This window comes from Carassius auratus, chromosome 35, assembly GCF_003368295.1.
Source record: "Carassius auratus strain Wakin chromosome 35, ASM336829v1, whole genome shotgun sequence".
In the NCBI taxonomy this organism is placed as follows: domain Eukaryota; kingdom Metazoa; phylum Chordata; class Actinopteri; order Cypriniformes; family Cyprinidae; genus Carassius; species Carassius auratus.
In genome coordinates this window covers 15,037,049-15,054,615 of record NC_039277.1, presented here as the reverse complement: position 1 = coordinate 15,054,615, position 17,567 = coordinate 15,037,049, and the positions used below count along the sequence as shown (strand labels likewise).

Sequence of the window (17,567 nt, the reverse complement as noted above, 5' to 3'; positions counted from 1 at the left end):
TCAGAGTGACGACTGTGTTATTTTCAGAAATTACATCTACAATCTTCCTTTTTTAGGTTTAAAACTCTTTTGCAATAAAAGGACAAATGTGTGTTCCCTTTTTTTAATGAACATTTAGAACTGGTCACTGCCGGCATGACGATTAGAGTATAATTGTAGCACAGAGCTCTACAGTTCTCTAATGTCTAAATTTAGTCATGGGACATTTTAATTACACATCTCTAATAAATAGTCATAATTGAAAGGAGCATCATAGAATTGCTATTATAAGGGGCAGCTGTGGTCTAATGATTAGACAGTCAGACTAGTTACCAGAAGGTCGCTGGTTTGAGTCTCTGTGCTGGCAGGAGTTGTAGGTGCGAGGGGGGTGAATGAACAGCGCTCTCTTCCTCCCTCAATAATACCCATGGCTGAAGTGCCCTTGAGCAAGGCACTGAACCCCCAGTTGCTCCCTGGGTACTGGATCTATAGATGCCCAGTGCTCCAGGTGTGCGTTCACTTCTCACTGCTGTGTGTGTGCACTTGGATGGGTTAGATGCAGAGCACCAATTCTGAGCATGGGTAACCATAATTGGCAAATGTCATGACTTTCACTTAAAATCATCATTATTATTATTATTATTATATGTCACTATGCACTCAGCATGTGAGTTTTTAGTATTTAGGCCTTGTTATGTGTGTGAAATGTAATATGTGTGTGTGTGTGTTTATGTGTATTTTGTAAGTTGACCTCATGTCATCTGTCCAGAACTGTTTCTGTGTACAACAGTGAGCGCAAGCTGGATTAAATTGATTATTATGTTTTAAATATGGTTATTTTTCGTACAAAAACACATTGATTGCTACAGGAGGCCTTTGTTCACCCCCTGAGCCTTGTGAGACACTTTTTTTTTTTTTAATCGATGGGCACTTTTTATTTCGGTTCTTTTGGAATGAAGCACTGCAACCCCTGCTGAGTGCCATTAAACAGCTTGAAAGATCAAAGAACATGTTTTATATAACACCGACTGGATATGTCTGAAAGAGGAAAGTCATATACACATAGGATACCTTGAGGGTGAGTAATATGTGGCCTGTTTTGCATTTTTGGGTGAACTAACTCTTTAATCTTCCGCTCTGTTTGGTGCGTTACAGCAGGCCACGCCCACGCGCCGCTGCAGTCGTGACTGTGGGCGTGGCTTTAGAGTGACGCTCACTTGTTGCTTCACTGGATAAGGTGAAACTTTTCCAGCGAGACATTAACGGACCGTTGACACATTGAAACTTCTCGCTGGGCAAGACAGCTCGCGCGTCCTGTTGTCTTTTCAGCCCAAACTGAAACGGGCTGGGTTTTCATAGAAATGTCTCTGGCAGAGCAAAGCCAGCAGTGGTTCCCCACCAGCGTCCAGGTAACGGTGCTTCAGGCGAGGGGTTTGCGGACCAAAGGGAAGAATGGCACTAACGACGCGTACGCCGTCATGCAGGTGGCCAAGGACAAGTTCTCCACCTCGGTGGCGGAGAAAACCGTCGCACCGGTGTGGAAAGAGGAGGCCGCGTTCGACCTGCCGCTCTTTCACCCCAGTAACGCGGAGCGTTGCACCCTACAGGTGTGTGTGATGCACCGGGCACTGATGGGACCCGATAAAGTGCTCGGACAGGCGACCGTCAACCTCCTGGAACTCCAAGACAATAAATCCCGTAATAAAACAGAGTGAGTGAAAATGATATATTATATAAACATTATATATGTATACACAAACACACACACACACACACACACACACAAATTGTAGCCTCATGTTTAATTTATTTATATGCAACAGTTCTGGTCCTCAAATATATATATATATATATATATATATATATATATATAATTTTTTGGAAAAACATAAAGGCCCTTCTCAAGTGCGTCTGACTTTTCTCAGCTTCTTATAAGAGTTTGGACACTTCTACTAGAATACCTCTGTGCTGAAAGATGGCATCACAACTTCCTTATGTGGAAATAATGAACTGAGCTTTGAATGTTTTTGGATTTGCTCATGGTAGACCGAAAGGACCAGGCTGGTATTTTCCCCCCTCAACCTGAGACGTCACAGGCCTCCACAAATGCCTCATTATTTAGTTTTTACAGATGTTTTCTTAAGGATCAGATTCCTAATGAAATTCGGAGGCAATTGTTATACGATAAATAAAAACAAACAAACAAAAAATAAAAATATCGTTTAAATTCCTCTTTTCCTCCATCTTATTTTAATGAAGTTCCATTAGCTTTCCTTTGGAATGTTTGTTAAAGGTCAGTGCAAATCTGTTTGACTGGATCGGGTGGTTATTCCATCGCGCTGTAATCCAGGATCACACGGTCTACATTATTCACAGACTTCATGAATAAATTAGTTTACCTCTACACATCATTGTAACATCAGTCACAGTAAGCAAAGTTTTTTTTTTCGACTACAATTTACAAAGTATCACATAAATCCTTCAAAGCATTCTGACCTTGGATTTGAAGAGCTTGTGTTTCTTCACCTGCTCTCTGAATGACTTTCATTGTTTGCTTGTAAATGCTCAGAGTTTTTTTATTAGAACCTGCCTGGTCATTTTTATTTCAAGATCTAATTCAGTCTCATGCACTGAGCCTTCCTGTCTGGCCTTCTGGCAAATAATTCTTCTTACTCTATAAGTTTAGCTGAGGGTTGAGTCAGAATGAAAGCTGTTTTCTAATGAACTCGGCCACTAGAGAGCTCGGCTCCTGGGTTTTTTTTTGGGTCCGACTGAGACATTTCCTGTTGTCAAGTGATAGAGCCTATTATGCTTAGTAAGTCATATCTTGTCCTGTAACCGTGTGGGCTGCTGGTCTCCAGGGTCAGAGGAACCGGAAGGTGACACAAGGCTCTTTAAGTAAGCCGACTCTTATATGAAACTGGACCTCGGTGTTTCTTGGAAACCGATCTGCAGTTCTGATGGTGATTTTGAAGTGTGATCTCTCCGGGGGTGTGTGTAAGATTGACAGTCACCAGGGTGTTATCACTAGAAGACATCACTTTAATTTGATGTCACTCTTTTTACGTTAGGAGCAGCTTTCAGTTTTAATTTTGTTACCACCATTCACTTTTATTGTAGCCTAAGTGTAACCCATATTAGTGTGTGTGTGTGTGTGTGTGTGTGTGTGTGTGTGTGTTTTGTTTGTGGTAGTCAGTCAACATTATGCCACATCGATTAAGCTTCTGTTGAACTCTGAGTATTGTTCTAATTTACATGGAGCAGATTCATTCTTTCTGCCTAGATGAATCAGAAGACTAATTACTTCCTGTTCTTCTCCTATATTGTCGTCAATTTCCCTGATCTTCATATCAGTATTTTCTCATTTCTATTGCTCCCAGAACTAGTTCCTGGTTCTTTTACCGTAACCGATCGAAATTGTAATCTAAAAATAAAGTCTTGTTATTAATAATATTTTGTGTTACAGTGTTGTTTTGTGAAGTTCAAAAGGTCAGGGTCACAGTGAGTTTTTTTTTTTTTTTTTTTAATAAATTAATACTTTTATTCAGCAAAAGTGCATTAAATTGATCAAAAATGACAGTTAAGACATTTATGATATATATATATATATATATATATATATATATATATATATATTTCAAATTAATGCTCTTCTTTCTCTATTCAGCAAAGAAACCTGAAAATAGTATAATGGAAATATTACTAAGCTCAGCTTAGTTTTCAGTTTTCAGCCTTGATAAGAAGAAATGTTTCTGTACAAGTTTCTGAAGGATCATGTGACACTGAAGACTAGAGTAATGATGCTGAAAATTCAGCTTTGTATCACAGGAATAAAATATTTAAATAGAAAACAGTTAATTGTAATAATATATAAAATATTAAAACATTGCCATTTTTACTATATTCTTGATCAAATAAGTTATTTTATGTTGTAATAATGTATAAAATAATATATTCGTTTTTACCATATTTTTTATCAAATAAATGCAGCCTTGTTAAACACAAGAGACTCCTTTTTAAAGACATAAAAAAAATCTTTTTTGAACAGTATAGTGTATTCATTTTAACAACCCTCAGAACCTTAATATTAGATTTTTGCATTTAACTCACACCCCTTTGTGCACTTTTTTCTTCCACTCAAATGTCCTCTGTTATATTGTGCAGTCATTTAAACAAAACTGTATTTTGGAGAAGGTTAAATATCTAACATCCCTTTTCTGGCGTCTGATTGTTCTGTTTGTGGCCCAGTTCTCTCTCAGGCTTTGACGTACGTGACATGCGTTGCCTGATAACTCAATTTCTCTTAGCGTAGCATAAAGTCGAGGCTTGTCAACTGCTTCAGACTTCAAAGTGGAGAAAACACTTTCTCTCTCTCAGTCACACATACAGAGGACGCTTCAGAGGATGTGCCTAAAATATGCTAAACGCCTCATGCTAATACAGAAGAGATTGATCGAGCGTGACCTCATGTGCTGACACGTTATCAGGAGCTCTTTCCTGATTCGAGGCAGAATGGGAGCGTGTCACCTGTCTGCTCCGAACCATCAACCAACAAAGTTTACGTCTTTAATATCAGCAGAAACAATTCAATATTATGTGAACTTGGATATTGAATCCTTCATGTTATCAAAAGTAATGTTCTGCCAGTTGGAAGAATCAACAAAATCCCATTATGTTATGTCACATGATAGAAATGCGTTCAATTATCTAAGGTTCATACGTATTTTGTTGAATATTTTACAGCAAGTGAACTGAAACTCTATAAGGTTGAGCTTAGGAAAGGTTCCTGCACTGCTGCGTGTGATAAAACAGTCCTGTCACATAACACACTTATCAGTGCGCTGGCACATGCAGGAAGTTCAGCTGCTGAGAGACACATTGGAACAATGAAACATCCAGTGCTGATTCATCTGATGCTGCCTTCACTTCCTGTCAGGGAACCGCTGTTATTGAGGATCTTACAAGGTGAAACAGATGAGTTTTAAGAAGTCTTCTTTTTTTGAAACTGACACTTTCTACTAATATGGTACAAAATAGGGCCTGACATAAATTTTTTCCTTTCTTTCCAATAAATAGAAGCATTTACCGTAAGCAGACTTTTAATAACAAAAAAAATTATAAAAAAAAGCAGATTTTCATGATAGGGTAATATTTTGTATATAAAGACTTGTCAAGCTTGTCTAAAACTCATCTCAAACCAGGCAACACCCTTTTGCAACTTCCCTCCTCTGACCAGAACTGCAACGCAACCTCTGAGTGACATCACAGCAGAAGCTGCTTGTTTGCATCAGTGAATTTCTACGGGTTTGAGGTGTTGTCCGAGCATGTCATGTCAAATGAACCCTGCAGGGCTATTTCTCTTGTCATTGTGTAATTAGCAAAAGAAAAAAATGTGGTTTAACAGCTTTAATTGTTGGAGGGCATAATTGTGTTCGCTTATGGTTCACTGCTTCCAGGATTTGATTCAGCAACTTTCAGGTTACCAGCCCTTTAACCACTTCTATTTTACACACTGATTGCAGTTATTCAGACTTGGTTTAATGGTTAGTAGTAAAGTCTAAAAACTTGAATTGTAGATTGTTTGAATGTAATTGTTCAAATGTGGTCAAGCATCATATTCAAAGCCTGGTGATTAAAATATTCACAGAATTATCAATAATATTCTTTAGGCTATGTATATATATATATATATATATATATATATATATATATATATATATATATTTAGTTGTGGTTAAAATTTTACATACACTTTTATATGCAAAACGTTAATTATTTTACCAAAATAAGAGGGATCATACAAAATGCATGTTATTTCTTATTTAGTACTTACCGGAGTAAGACATTTCAGATAATGTAAAAGATGTTTGCATATAGTCCACAACAGAAAATCATAGTTGAATGTATGAAAATGACCTTGTTTATAAGTTTACATATGTTTGATTCTTTCGTTTTTTTTTGTGCGTGTGATAGTTGTTCATGAGTCCCTTGTTATTTAGGTAAAATAATTAACATTTTGGAGTTTATGTAAAGGTTTATGTAAAATTTTGACCACAATTACAGGTGAATATGGCTGTTTATATATATTTAAGTTGGTTCATAACCATTAGGTTCTTTGTTCATTTAGTGCAAAACAATACTTCTTGTTTCACTTCTGCTTAACAACATTAACGGTCTGTTATGATCTCTCTGAGAAAAAAAGTAAGAAAGCTTTTTAAGCCATTTCAGAGAAAAGAAATAAATATTGCAGACAAATTTGAGTTGCTTTTTGCTGTATTGTTTATCTCCGCTAGTTAGTTTGTTATTCTCTGACGTAATATGTGCTTTGTAATGGTGCTAAATGTTATTGAGGCGTAGGCGGGCAGCAGGAATCATTCGCTAATTGTCCCAGGGTGTGTTGCTATATTTAGCTTTAGACTCATTGCAGTATTATTTAGCAGACAGCCACGAAGTCATTTAAACACACGCCCAACATGCCATTTTCTCTGTAGCATTAGCACTGCATTACTCACTGTGTCCAGAGCACTTTCTGCCAGCATAAACACTGAAGTAGCAGCTTCTGTTGAAGAGACTGGATGAGAAACAAGACTGTTAATGGTTACTGGATTGAGATTTTCTAGGTTCTCAGATGTCGAGCTTAAGAAGAAAACAAGACCGTTGTATCTCAACCTTTTTCGATACTGAAATATATCACTAATATTTTTTTGTTTAGCTATGCATCAAATTTTAGATTTTATATTTTTTGAGATTTAATGGATTTTAATTTCTACTGGCACTCATTCAAGTCTTTTGTCCTTTGTCTGTTTTACACCCTGAAGTTTTTGTTCTTCTCTAGTGTCCTTGAGACTTGATCATTAAAGCGCAGGGTGTTCTGCTTTATAACCGTGGAGTAATGTCAACAATCACGTGAAACTTCAGAGCTAGGATCTTGTTTTGTTTTAATTAAATTAAATTTTATCTCCAAGCCATTATGTCAGGCACCATATGCCATATTTTATATCTTTTTTTTTCTGCAATTCTAAAAGTCTAGTTTGAAACACGTTTGGCTTATAAGGTTTTAGTGAATTTCCATCTATCCCTCTCAAACCTGACCCTAATCTGCCAATGTGTGTTTTCTGCCCCGGGTGTCAGTATTGTGGCATTCTCAAAATTGCCTTTCTAAGCCACCCACTCCATTCTCGCAGCCAAACGCTACTGCAAACATAAGTTTCCATGAAATGAGTCCTACATGCAGTTACCGCACCCTTGTGTCCTCATCTTATTCCTCTTCCATTTTTCATGGATTTAAGTTTGTTGTTCCTTACAGGCATGTTAGCCCGCCAGCTCAGACAGTCATTTCCTACAACATTTAGCTGGAAAACAACATGATACCTCTCTCTCTGTAGCTAAGAAACAGCTTGCTGAAGGCTGCGAGTTATATTTTTGCCTTTTTAGATTGATGGACCTATTTTATTGATGTCTTAAGGGAAAATGTGTTTTTCTCTCATTCATTCAAGACTTTTTTTTTTTTTTCCCACACAGTGGATGTTTGTTTTAGAACATGAAGTCGTTGTTCTCCACTGGTGTCCCTGAGTTATGATAAGGCCGTGTCGCGGTCATTGAACCGTCATGTGCCGTTCTGGTTTATAGCCGTTGAGGAATGTCAACAATCCCGTGAAACTATTTACTTGGACTTTGGGATCCCATGGCTTTGAGCGCACAACAACCTTGTCATTATTGCAGTTCTAACCAATTTTGCAAAGTGTAACTACATGTCACAACATAATCTCATATCTTTTATCTCGGTTTTGCCTCTGGCTTTCTTTTCTTTGATGAGGGAGAACAAAATGCTTGAAACTAAACATCCTGTGGTATTTGCTTTCATACAGATGGTTCAAATTGATGGGCAAGACGGGGAAGGCTGATAAAGACAGGGGTGAGGTACTCCTAGACATTCAGTTTATGAAGAACAACATGACGGCCAGCATGTACGACCTCTCTGGACAGGACAAGTCACGCTCACGGCTGGGGAAGCTTAAAGATAAGCTGAAAGGGAAAAAGAAAGATGGGATGTCGGATTCTGCTTCTGCCATTGTGCCTTCAGTCAGCCAGGTACTGACTGACAGCGAGGGAGAAGAAGAACCGGACTCCACACCTGGAGCCAAAAAGAAGAATAAACTCAAATCTCTTTTCAAACCCAAGCCCTCTCTGCAGCGTAACATTTCCCAGTCCATGTCCACGCTCGCCACCCTGCCTGAAAAAGACTCGGCCATCAGTCTGAGCAGATCTTCTGGCCTAAATGTAGAGTCTCCTGAAGGTATCACAACACTATTTATTCCTGTAATATTTTCAATATTAGGGATAGATGATATGTTGGCTACCATATTGTTCCTGCAGGTCAGTCAATACACTATGATGCAAGCGATGCCAAAGTCCTGGGTTTGATCACCAGAGAAATCGTGAACTAATAAATATATGCAACTCCCTTGCATCTGCTAAATGCAAAGTAAATATTGAAATCTTCTGATATTAATTATACTGGTTTAGTCTGATTTGGCTGAAGTCGGAATCATATTTATTTATTTAAATATTATTTATTGATTTTCATGTTATGGCTGATAACTGATAAATGGCTGGTATTTTGTATATATAAATTAAAAATAAATCACTTATACTTAAAATTAATATTTAATGGAAATTTTAGCATCACAAAATGATAAAGTATAGTATGAGAAATGGATATTTATTTTGAGCTTAATTTTTAGATTATATATGAAAATTATATTACATTTATTGGTATTTTCAAAGATTCATTTTAAGCAGGGATATTATAGTAAACTTAAACCATTAAAAAAGATTTAAAATAAAAACAACTATATCTGAAATAAAAAAATAAAATAATTTTATATATAGAAAATATAAAAGGCCTATTTTTTTTACTTTTTTTTTTTTTTTACTAAAATTGCTTAACTGAAATAAAAATAAATAATAAACAAAAAAGAAAAAAAAGGAAAGAAAAATGACAAATTCAAACAGATTTGTACCAAAACAATTACAAAATTGCTAAAATATATTAAAATAAAAAAAACCTAATTCAAAGCATAATAGTATCTCAGTTGTACTAAAATAACACTGATTTTAAGTTAGTATTAGATGATGAGAAAGGTAGTCTATACTGTATGTAAAAATAGTGAAAATTAACTTGCAAAATTAAATATCCCATACCAACTAATAAATTGCTAATAAACCACACAAATCTCCAGAAGAATGTAAACAGATAATCACTATAGTACCCATATATTGTGCATCCCTATATAATTAAAAACATAATTAGCAGAAGGTAGGGTCTGCCAAAACTGATAACTGGTGCAAAATTTCAGTAGTGTAGTAGTATTGTAATATTGTTTTTTATTTTCAAAGGCAAAAAGAAATTTAAATTTCTGAAGCACAAGCGGACCGAAAGCTCTGACAGCAAGGTTTCCCAGGGCACCGGCTCTCTTGGACTGGGCATGGTGCAGAGCAACGTGTGCATCAACGGCAGTCACGTCTACACAGAAGAACCAGAGAGCAGAGGATCCAGGGCTGGTTCCACCTTCAGCCTGAACAGCTCAGGCCACGGATCCATGGAGGACCTGCGCAGAGGTCATGACAGGAAAACCTCCAGTACCTCAGTGGACTCTCTTAAAACCTCTGACCTACAAACTCAAGAGAATGCTGTGGAACAGATGCAAAGAAGACAAGAGGAACAGAGGAAACGGGAAGAGGAAGTCAGGAAAAGACTAGAGGAGGAACGGAGACAGGCTGAAGAGGAAGAAAGGAAGGAAGAGGAGAGGAAACAGATTGAGGAAAAAGAGAGATTGGAGAGGGAGGAGGAAAGGAAACGGTTGGAAAGAGAGGAAGAGGAGAGGAGAAGGATTGAGAGAGAGGAAGAAAGAAAGAGGATAGAGAAGGAAGAGGAACGGAAACTGATTGAAAAAGAGAAGGAAAGAAAGAGGATAGCGAGGGAAGAGGAGAGGAAACAGATTGAGGAAAAAAAGAGATTGGAGAGGGAAGAGGAGAGGAAACGTTTGGAAAGAGAGGAAGAGGAGAGGAAAAGGATTGAGAGAGAGGAGGAAAGACAGAGGATATCGAGGGAAGAGGAGAGAAAACAGATGGAGAGAGAGGAGGAAAGAAAGAGGATAGAAAGGGAAGAGGAGATGAAACAAATTGAGGAAAAAAAGAGATTGGAGAGGGAAGAGGAGAGGAAACGACTGGAAAGAGAGGAAGAGGAGAGGAAAAGAATTGAGAGAGAGGAAGAAAGAAAGAGGATCGAGAAGGAAGAGGAGCGAAAACTAATTGAAAGAGAGGAGGAAAGGAGGAGGATAGCGAGGGAGGAGGAGAGAAAACAGATGGAGATAGAGGAGGAAAGAAAGAGGATAGAGAGGGAAGAGGAGAGGAAACAGATTGAGGAAAAAAAGAGATTGGAGAGGGAAGAGGAGAGGAAACGACTGGAAAGAGAGGAAGAGGAGAGGAAAAGGATTGAGAGAGAGGAGGAAAGAAAGAGGATCGAGAGAGAAGAGGAGAGGAAAAAGGAAGAGGAAAGGAGAAGAATTGAGGCAGAGGATAGAGAAAGAAAAAGGATTGAGCAGGAAGAAATGATCAGAATAAAGAACAAACAGGAAGAGGAAAGAAGGAGAGCTGAGGAGGAGAGGATCAAAGAGGAGAAAAGGAATAGAATGGAGGAAGAGGAAAAGGAAAAGGCTAGGAAGGAAGAAGAACAGAGGAGAATGGAGGAAGAGAGACTTGAGAATGAAAAGTTGCGGAAAGAAGAAGAGACAAGAATGATTGAGATGGAAAGAAGACGTGCTGAAGAAGAGGAAAGACTACAAAAGGAAAAGGAAAAGTTGGAAGCAGAGGAAAAGAGGAAAAGGATGGAGGAAGAAGAGAGAAGACTGTCTGAGCAGAAAGAAAGAAGAGAACAAGAAAGGTTACGTTTGGAAAAAGAGAAGCTGGAGCTTGAGAACAAGAGAATGGAAGAAAGGATGAGAGAGGAGCAGGCGCGGAAAAAGGCTGAGGAAGAGGAGGAGAAGAGGAAGCTGAGAGAGAAAGCAGACCAGGAGAGAATCAGGCAAGAGAAAGTAGAAATGGAGAGACAGAAAGAAGAGCAAGAACAGCGGCCTGTGGTGAAACCCAGGAGTGCTCGACTCAATAAGAGTAAAAAAGCCCCTGATGAGATTAACCCGGACTACGTCCCATCTGCCAGTCCCTTTGAAGACCCTCTCTCATTCGATGAGAGTTACACCAATCCCACGGTTTCTCAAACTGAAGCCCTGAATCAGTCCACCAAAGTCTCTGCAGTCAAGCCAAGGTCAGTGTCTTTCCTGAAAGCTCAGGAGTTTGTGTTTTTAAATTACATCCATTTGGCCTCATTCATGAAACATAAACTATTTCTAATGTAAATTGTAAGTGAAACTAGCTGTTGGCTAAGAATGAAAAAAAATGCATTTGTTACATGAATTAGGCCCCAAAACACAACATGGCAACTTGATAATTTATTTGTTCTCAATGAAAGCCAAATACTGTGTGAGGTACATCTTTGATATTTAATATACAGCATGGCTACGTTGGGGCAGATTTTGGGCAATTGGGATGTCACTGTGGGCCACTTAAAAAAAAAAAAGTATATATATAAGCACACTTGACCAGTCAGTTGAATGCTTTTATCTTCAGTGTACCAATCAGTACCAAAATGAAACACTCCTTTTTCATGAAGTTTGTGGCTTGACAGACATTCGGCTGACTCTAAACCTCTTTGCAACTCTTAAGAACTCTCAACCTTCTTCATACTGTAACTCATACTTTCATAATTTCTCAAAGCTGTTTCAAATCATTCTCCAAATGTCTGCTTTTTTACCAATTCTGCTGGAAGGCAAATCCATGACCCATGATCACAGCTTGAATATTAAAGGCATGGAAGTGTCTCAGTGTTTCTGTAGTATGCTTAGACTAACTCGGTTTCAGTGCGGTAGCGCCCATAACACCATGCTTTCATGATTAACGCCATCTTGTAAGAGCATTTGACACTATAATGAAATATGCAATAGACTCTGTGTGTTGGTATGAGTGCGTGTCTGTACAAGTCCAAAAAAAACCTCTGACATGAAATTCTGTTCTTTTGAAACGTTTTCAAGGACTCCGAGTAAGGATAATTCACATTAACGTTTTGTTTTTCTCAACACATTTTCTGAAGATTATTATCATGCCGACTAATCTGAGTAACTCTTAACCAAATATGAATGAAGAGTCTTTCTTACCATGGTCTTATCTGTTTATTTCTGCTGAGATGCATTAATGCTGACAGTTATTTATAAGGTCTCTAACCCTCATTGTGTTAGTGCTTGTGTGTTACTTGATTGAGCTCTAACCCAGGGGAAACTGGAGAAATCTGTTTCCCTGGAAAACAGCTGATCAGGCAGTTCCTTTTCTCTGACTCATGCATTCGAGGGCTTCATGAAACCGTTCTGGAATGTGTAGGAGACTGGAGAGCAAATGGCATAATTTGTGGGTGGCTCTTTAAATTTAAACCAGTTATCTCTTTAAGGCATCAGTTAAAGTAGGGAATTTTTTTTTTCAGGAAGTTTCTCTCAGAAATCTTTATTGCTCGAAAGTAATAAATGTCCATCAACTTAATCCAGACAGTTTGGATTGACATGAGGATGAGTAAATGATGACAGAATTTAAATTTTGATGTTAACTATCCCTTTAAAAAGGTTATGGATATTGATAACATTTGCTCAATAACACAGGAGCATGATTTATGAAAGTAAACGGGGTCAGTTTTAATGACAAAGTGTCCTTTTAGTGGGTTTTCATGGTTGTTGACCAAATGAAGTGGCTTTAACTTGCCTGCCAATTTATTTCGATATTTAGCAGATGTGTTTGATTGAGTTTAATGTTCCCTTTCATTACCCTGCTTCTTCAGTTCTTCTGTTTCTGGAATCTCCTTTTCGCAAGCATCTATCCCAAACACCAATCCATTCTTAGATGACTCTGATGTTGATAGTGGAAACACTGAGAAAGTTGTTAATTTCGGAGACCCCGCAGAAAGGTCAGATAAAAAACGACGTGCACCAATGCCTCCCCTGAACAAGAAGACTCAGATGGGAAAAACAGACGTCCCTCCAAGAGCACCACCAATTCCTGAAGCCACACAAGCTTTTCTATCTAGAGGATCTGAGGACGATGGAGACACGGATTCCTGCAGTTTACAACGGGACAAACGTCCTGCACCTTTACCACCAAAGAACAAGCAAGAAGTGCAAAATGGACATGCAGTCCAATCTACTACACCTCTTCATACCGGAGAACAGAGAACCACTAGATTCCAGGAAAAAGACCAGACTACTAAAGTGCGACCAGTTTTGCAAGATGAGTCTAGGACCTTGGATGCAGTCAATTCTGGGAACACCAGTTTAACAAATCTTAGCCAGGGTCATCCCAGTAACAGACAAGAAACCAACCCTTTTATATTTACTGAGGTCAAAACAACTAAACACAACAAGGGCCCAGCTCCAAAGCCTTTATTACAGTCAAAATGTTGCAAGACATCTGCATCTGAAACAGAACCCAACAACCTAGCAATAAGTAATTTCCATTTGACAGGACACAAAACCATTGCTCCCTCAATCTCTTGCATTGATCAACTAGATGAGTCGACTGACAAGCTTGATGATCTTCTTGCATCTGAAGAGCCTTCTACCAAACCCGAGCCTGTGCACCCTGATGACCTTTCCTCAGATTTACCAGAAAAGTCTAAACTAGTCTTTCTTGGAGAAGACGTACCTTCAAGGTCTGATCCAGTCATTGGAAAGGTTCTCTGCAATGTGAATGATCCTAAGAATACTGAAAATGTTTTGCTTGAGAGTGGTGTTTTCAAAAAGAAGAGTCGGGCCCCATTGCCTCCTGCCAAATCAGCATCCGGTCAGCAACCAGAAGCTCCATTGAACTCAACCAGTCAACCCAACATACAAGATCAAGACAAGTCACTAACTATTAATAGTAGCAAGTCAACTTCTTGTTTTACTGAATCCCTGGTGAAGTCATCTTCAACCTCCAGTCAAGTTCTCCCACTTCTGAGAATGGAAGCAGGACATGGGTCAGGGCACCGGCCTCTCCCGCCTGCCCGAGTGTCACCTATTGAAGTTCAGCCCTTCACTGGGCAGAAAAATGGGAGTGAAAGTGAGAGAGCAGGTGATCCTTCCTTCAAACCCTGCAGGTGAGGCCATGCATTGAACTTCTACAGACCGTTAAATGTAGTAGCAGAAGTTGACGGTAGGTTGCTGTTAGCTTTCCAGTAGTAGTTCTTGAATTTTTAGAGGTTGTAAAAGTTAAGTAATCCTCTTGCAGTATCCATTTTCCAAATGTCTTCCTTTTTACCAATTCCACTGAAAGGCATATCCATGACATGTATTTACAGGCTAAATAATAATGGCATGGGAGTGTCTCTTAGTGTTTCTGTAGCATTCTAAGGCCAAACTATACTTGGGACGGACAAGGAAGGTGAAATGTTGAGTCCACCATGTAGTACTGTGCATATGTTGAACTCGTTCATCCAGGGTTGAACACACTTAGTAGCAGTAGTGAAGTAGCAGTTGCCTGTAGGTTCCTGTTAGAATAACTGTGAAGTGTTCCTGTTGATTTTGTCATTTTGAATCCCTCATTTTCCGTGGACAGTGGTTTAAGAATGACCTGAAAAGTAGGAAAACTTCATTAAACTGACCAACTTTGCTCATATATATTAATTACATGAGATGATGTTCATCTAGATCTACAACCTCAGTAGTGTTCAATCCTACTCCTGGAGGGCCACTGTTCTGCAGAGTTTGGCTTCAACTTGCCCCTGCACAGAATTTCTCTAAAGCATTGTAGGATAAAGTAAATTGTTGAAACCACTGGTACCAATGGTCAGTGCAGTCTATTCCAGCCCCCTGGAAGTTTCTATTAGGGCTGTGCCATATGAACAAAAAAAAAACCTATAGTGATTTCATTTATCAATTTTGTGATTTCGATTTTAATGATGATTTTGACACACACAGACATGCTTTACAGTCATAAATGCATTCAGTATGAATAGGAAACATTTTTCCAAAAGAAAACCAATTAGAGCTTTATCAAAAAGTTGTAACATGTCTCTAGAACAGACATAAGACAAAATAATCACTAAGTAAAGCTGTAACAAAATGTCTAGACATATAGCAAAAAAATAAATAAATAAATCCCGTGTCCAGGTAATTTGTTTTCTTTTTTGCCATGCATTCATTGGTCATTGAGCTCAATGTAGCGGTGCCTCAGGTGTTTAAATATTGGTTATACATTATATAGGTTCACACGTACTCCGCTTGCACAGAGATTTCCTTTGCTCTGTCACAAAACCAGACACGCGTGCTCAGATACAAACTGCTCTCGCCCAGAGAGAGTGCGCGCACTTAAAACGTGTCTCTCATCTAGCTAAAACTGTGTTCTGTGCACTCTCTCTATGTTCATGTGCTAGATATGAATTATTTAGCACCTTTCTATTTCTAAACTTTTCTGTTCACATCTTTCACATCTTTTACCACAAGCAGTGTGAACACTCTGATCCGTTAACATGGACTCTGAAAAAAAATACCTGAACCTGGAGTTACATAGGCATATGCCCAGTCTGTTGTGTTCTCGCGCTCCATTTAGGTGCGCTGCATTCTGATTGGATCAGATGGCATACTGCAGGAGGTCAGGGCCGTGGAAAATCATGCTATAAAGCAATTTAGAAATCGCCCATGCTCAAATTGTGATTATATGACGATTTCGATTAATCGATTAATCGCACAGCCCTAGTTTCTATCAATATTGGACACCTTAATTTACTGGTAAGCTGTTTTAATTAGCATTGGAGGTAAACTCTGCAGAAAGAATTGGACACCGCTGTCCTGTCTTAATTGTTACTTACTGCTTATGAGATTGATTACCCACAGGACATTTTGCTTGGTTTTAAAATTGTCATTTGTTTTGGCCGAATACCATGATTATTTCCTAAAAGATAGGGTCGTATAAGTTTCAGTGGTTGTTATGTCACATCTTGTGACCACCAGTTCTTATAATGTATTGCTTGACTGCAATACGTGCATCTGTTTAGGTTGTATTACACAATGGACCCTACATTACTCAATGTTGGGACTTTCCACAGAACTGTTCTTTCTGAAGAACATGGTTTGCAAAGGTTTAAACTTAGTCTTTTCAGAATTTCAGATCGTATGGATGGGGTGTTTAATTTCCCAGCGTGAACATTTCATTTTTCCATTAATTCTCTCTCTCTCTCTCTCTCTCTCTCTCATTTTTTTTTTTCTAAGAAAGGATTATATCAAAATTATGTCTCCTGGCAGAGTTCAGCGATTGACTGCTTTGTATTCCACCCCTGAAATCTCGGATCTGCCTGGAAGTCTTATACAGCTCTTTCTCTTTTCAGGCCCCATGCAGTGAAACCCCTGAGCACCACTGACAAGCAACCAGACCTCAGAGAGACCCAAGACGGTTCCAGACCTGCTAAAATTACAGATGGCATACAAGTCAAGATGAAGGTAGCGTGAGCTTTCTTTTTTTCTTAAACTAATGTGTAGCCATTTGCTATATTTTGAATCGAAATATGTCTCTTTAAGATGTTATTCCTGTCTGACTTTTAAGCATGCTGTTTGTGTTCAACTGTATCTTTCAGGCCCCAGAGGCTAAAGGGAATGGGCCGTACTCCCAGCTAACCTATGAAGAACTCATTAACTTGTTGGAAAAGCAGAAGCAGCAGCTTTCTCAGAAGGATGCTAAAATTGGGGAACTGGAGCTTTATATAGACAATCTTCTGGTGCGTGTCATGGAGGATAGCCCCAACATCTTAATGTCCTTGAGCTCCATGAAGAAGTCAGTTTGAGTACTTTTGTAGCAGACTGTTATGTATTTAATGTTCACTGCAATCACAAATATGGGATGAACAACAGTACAAGGTTGTGGGTAAATCACAGAGGTTTTCACTAAAGCCAGTAGCTATAACTACACACACACACTAGTGCGCTGAAGATCAGGGTGTATACCGTCTTGGACACAATGGTGACGACATGAATGTTTGTTGTTTGGCTTACTTCAGACCCACCTAACCATGTGACTGAGGCATTCTTGTATATGTTGAAATAAATCATATGTAAAGTATTTCCTTCAAAGGTTTTTACTCTCCATTTTTTTCCTATTTGAATTAGTGTTACATATATCATCTATTCAATATTTTGGTCAAAGCGTTGGACGCAACCCGTGTTATATAAATGAACAAAATAGCACTACATATATTCTTTTTTTAATTTTTTATATGTATTACAAAGCTGTAAAATATTTTGTAGACAGATCTCTGTATTAATACACTGTTTCCTTTTCAATTAAGCACTTTAAAATAATCAGTTCATTTATAAATAAAGAAGGCTATGTGATCATATGTATGTTATGCCTTTTGTCATGTCAGCTGAAAGCTTTATTCTTCTCTGCTTTTGAAATAAAGAATGTAACAGGCGTGGCTCTACAAAGGGCAGCGTCACAACATTGCGTCTCTGTGTATTTTT

General features: G+C 38.4%; 1 protein-coding gene across 2 annotated transcripts; it reads left to right on the top strand.

Annotated features, from left to right (window-relative positions):
* Nucleotides 1-1,181: 1,181 nt before the first annotated feature.
* On the top strand, nt 1,182-17,550 carry rab11fip1b (RAB11 family interacting protein 1 (class I) b). Of its 2 annotated transcripts, XM_026220167.1 has the most exons (6): nt 1,182-1,690; nt 7,848-8,275; nt 9,379-11,305; nt 12,920-14,212; nt 16,439-16,550; nt 16,685-17,550. In XM_026220167.1, the coding sequence occupies exons 1-6, from the start codon at nt 1,341-1,343 to the stop codon at nt 16,889-16,891; spliced, it is 4,317 nt and encodes a 1,438-aa protein (XP_026075952.1). In that variant the 5' UTR covers nt 1,182-1,340; the 3' UTR covers nt 16,892-17,550. The 2 variants fall into 2 exon arrangements, with proteins under 2 accessions (XP_026075952.1, XP_026075953.1); XM_026220168.1 differs by lacking the exon at nt 12,920-14,212 and having other exon boundaries at nt 1,185-1,690.
* The last annotated feature ends 17 nt before the right edge of the window (nt 17,551-17,567 follow it).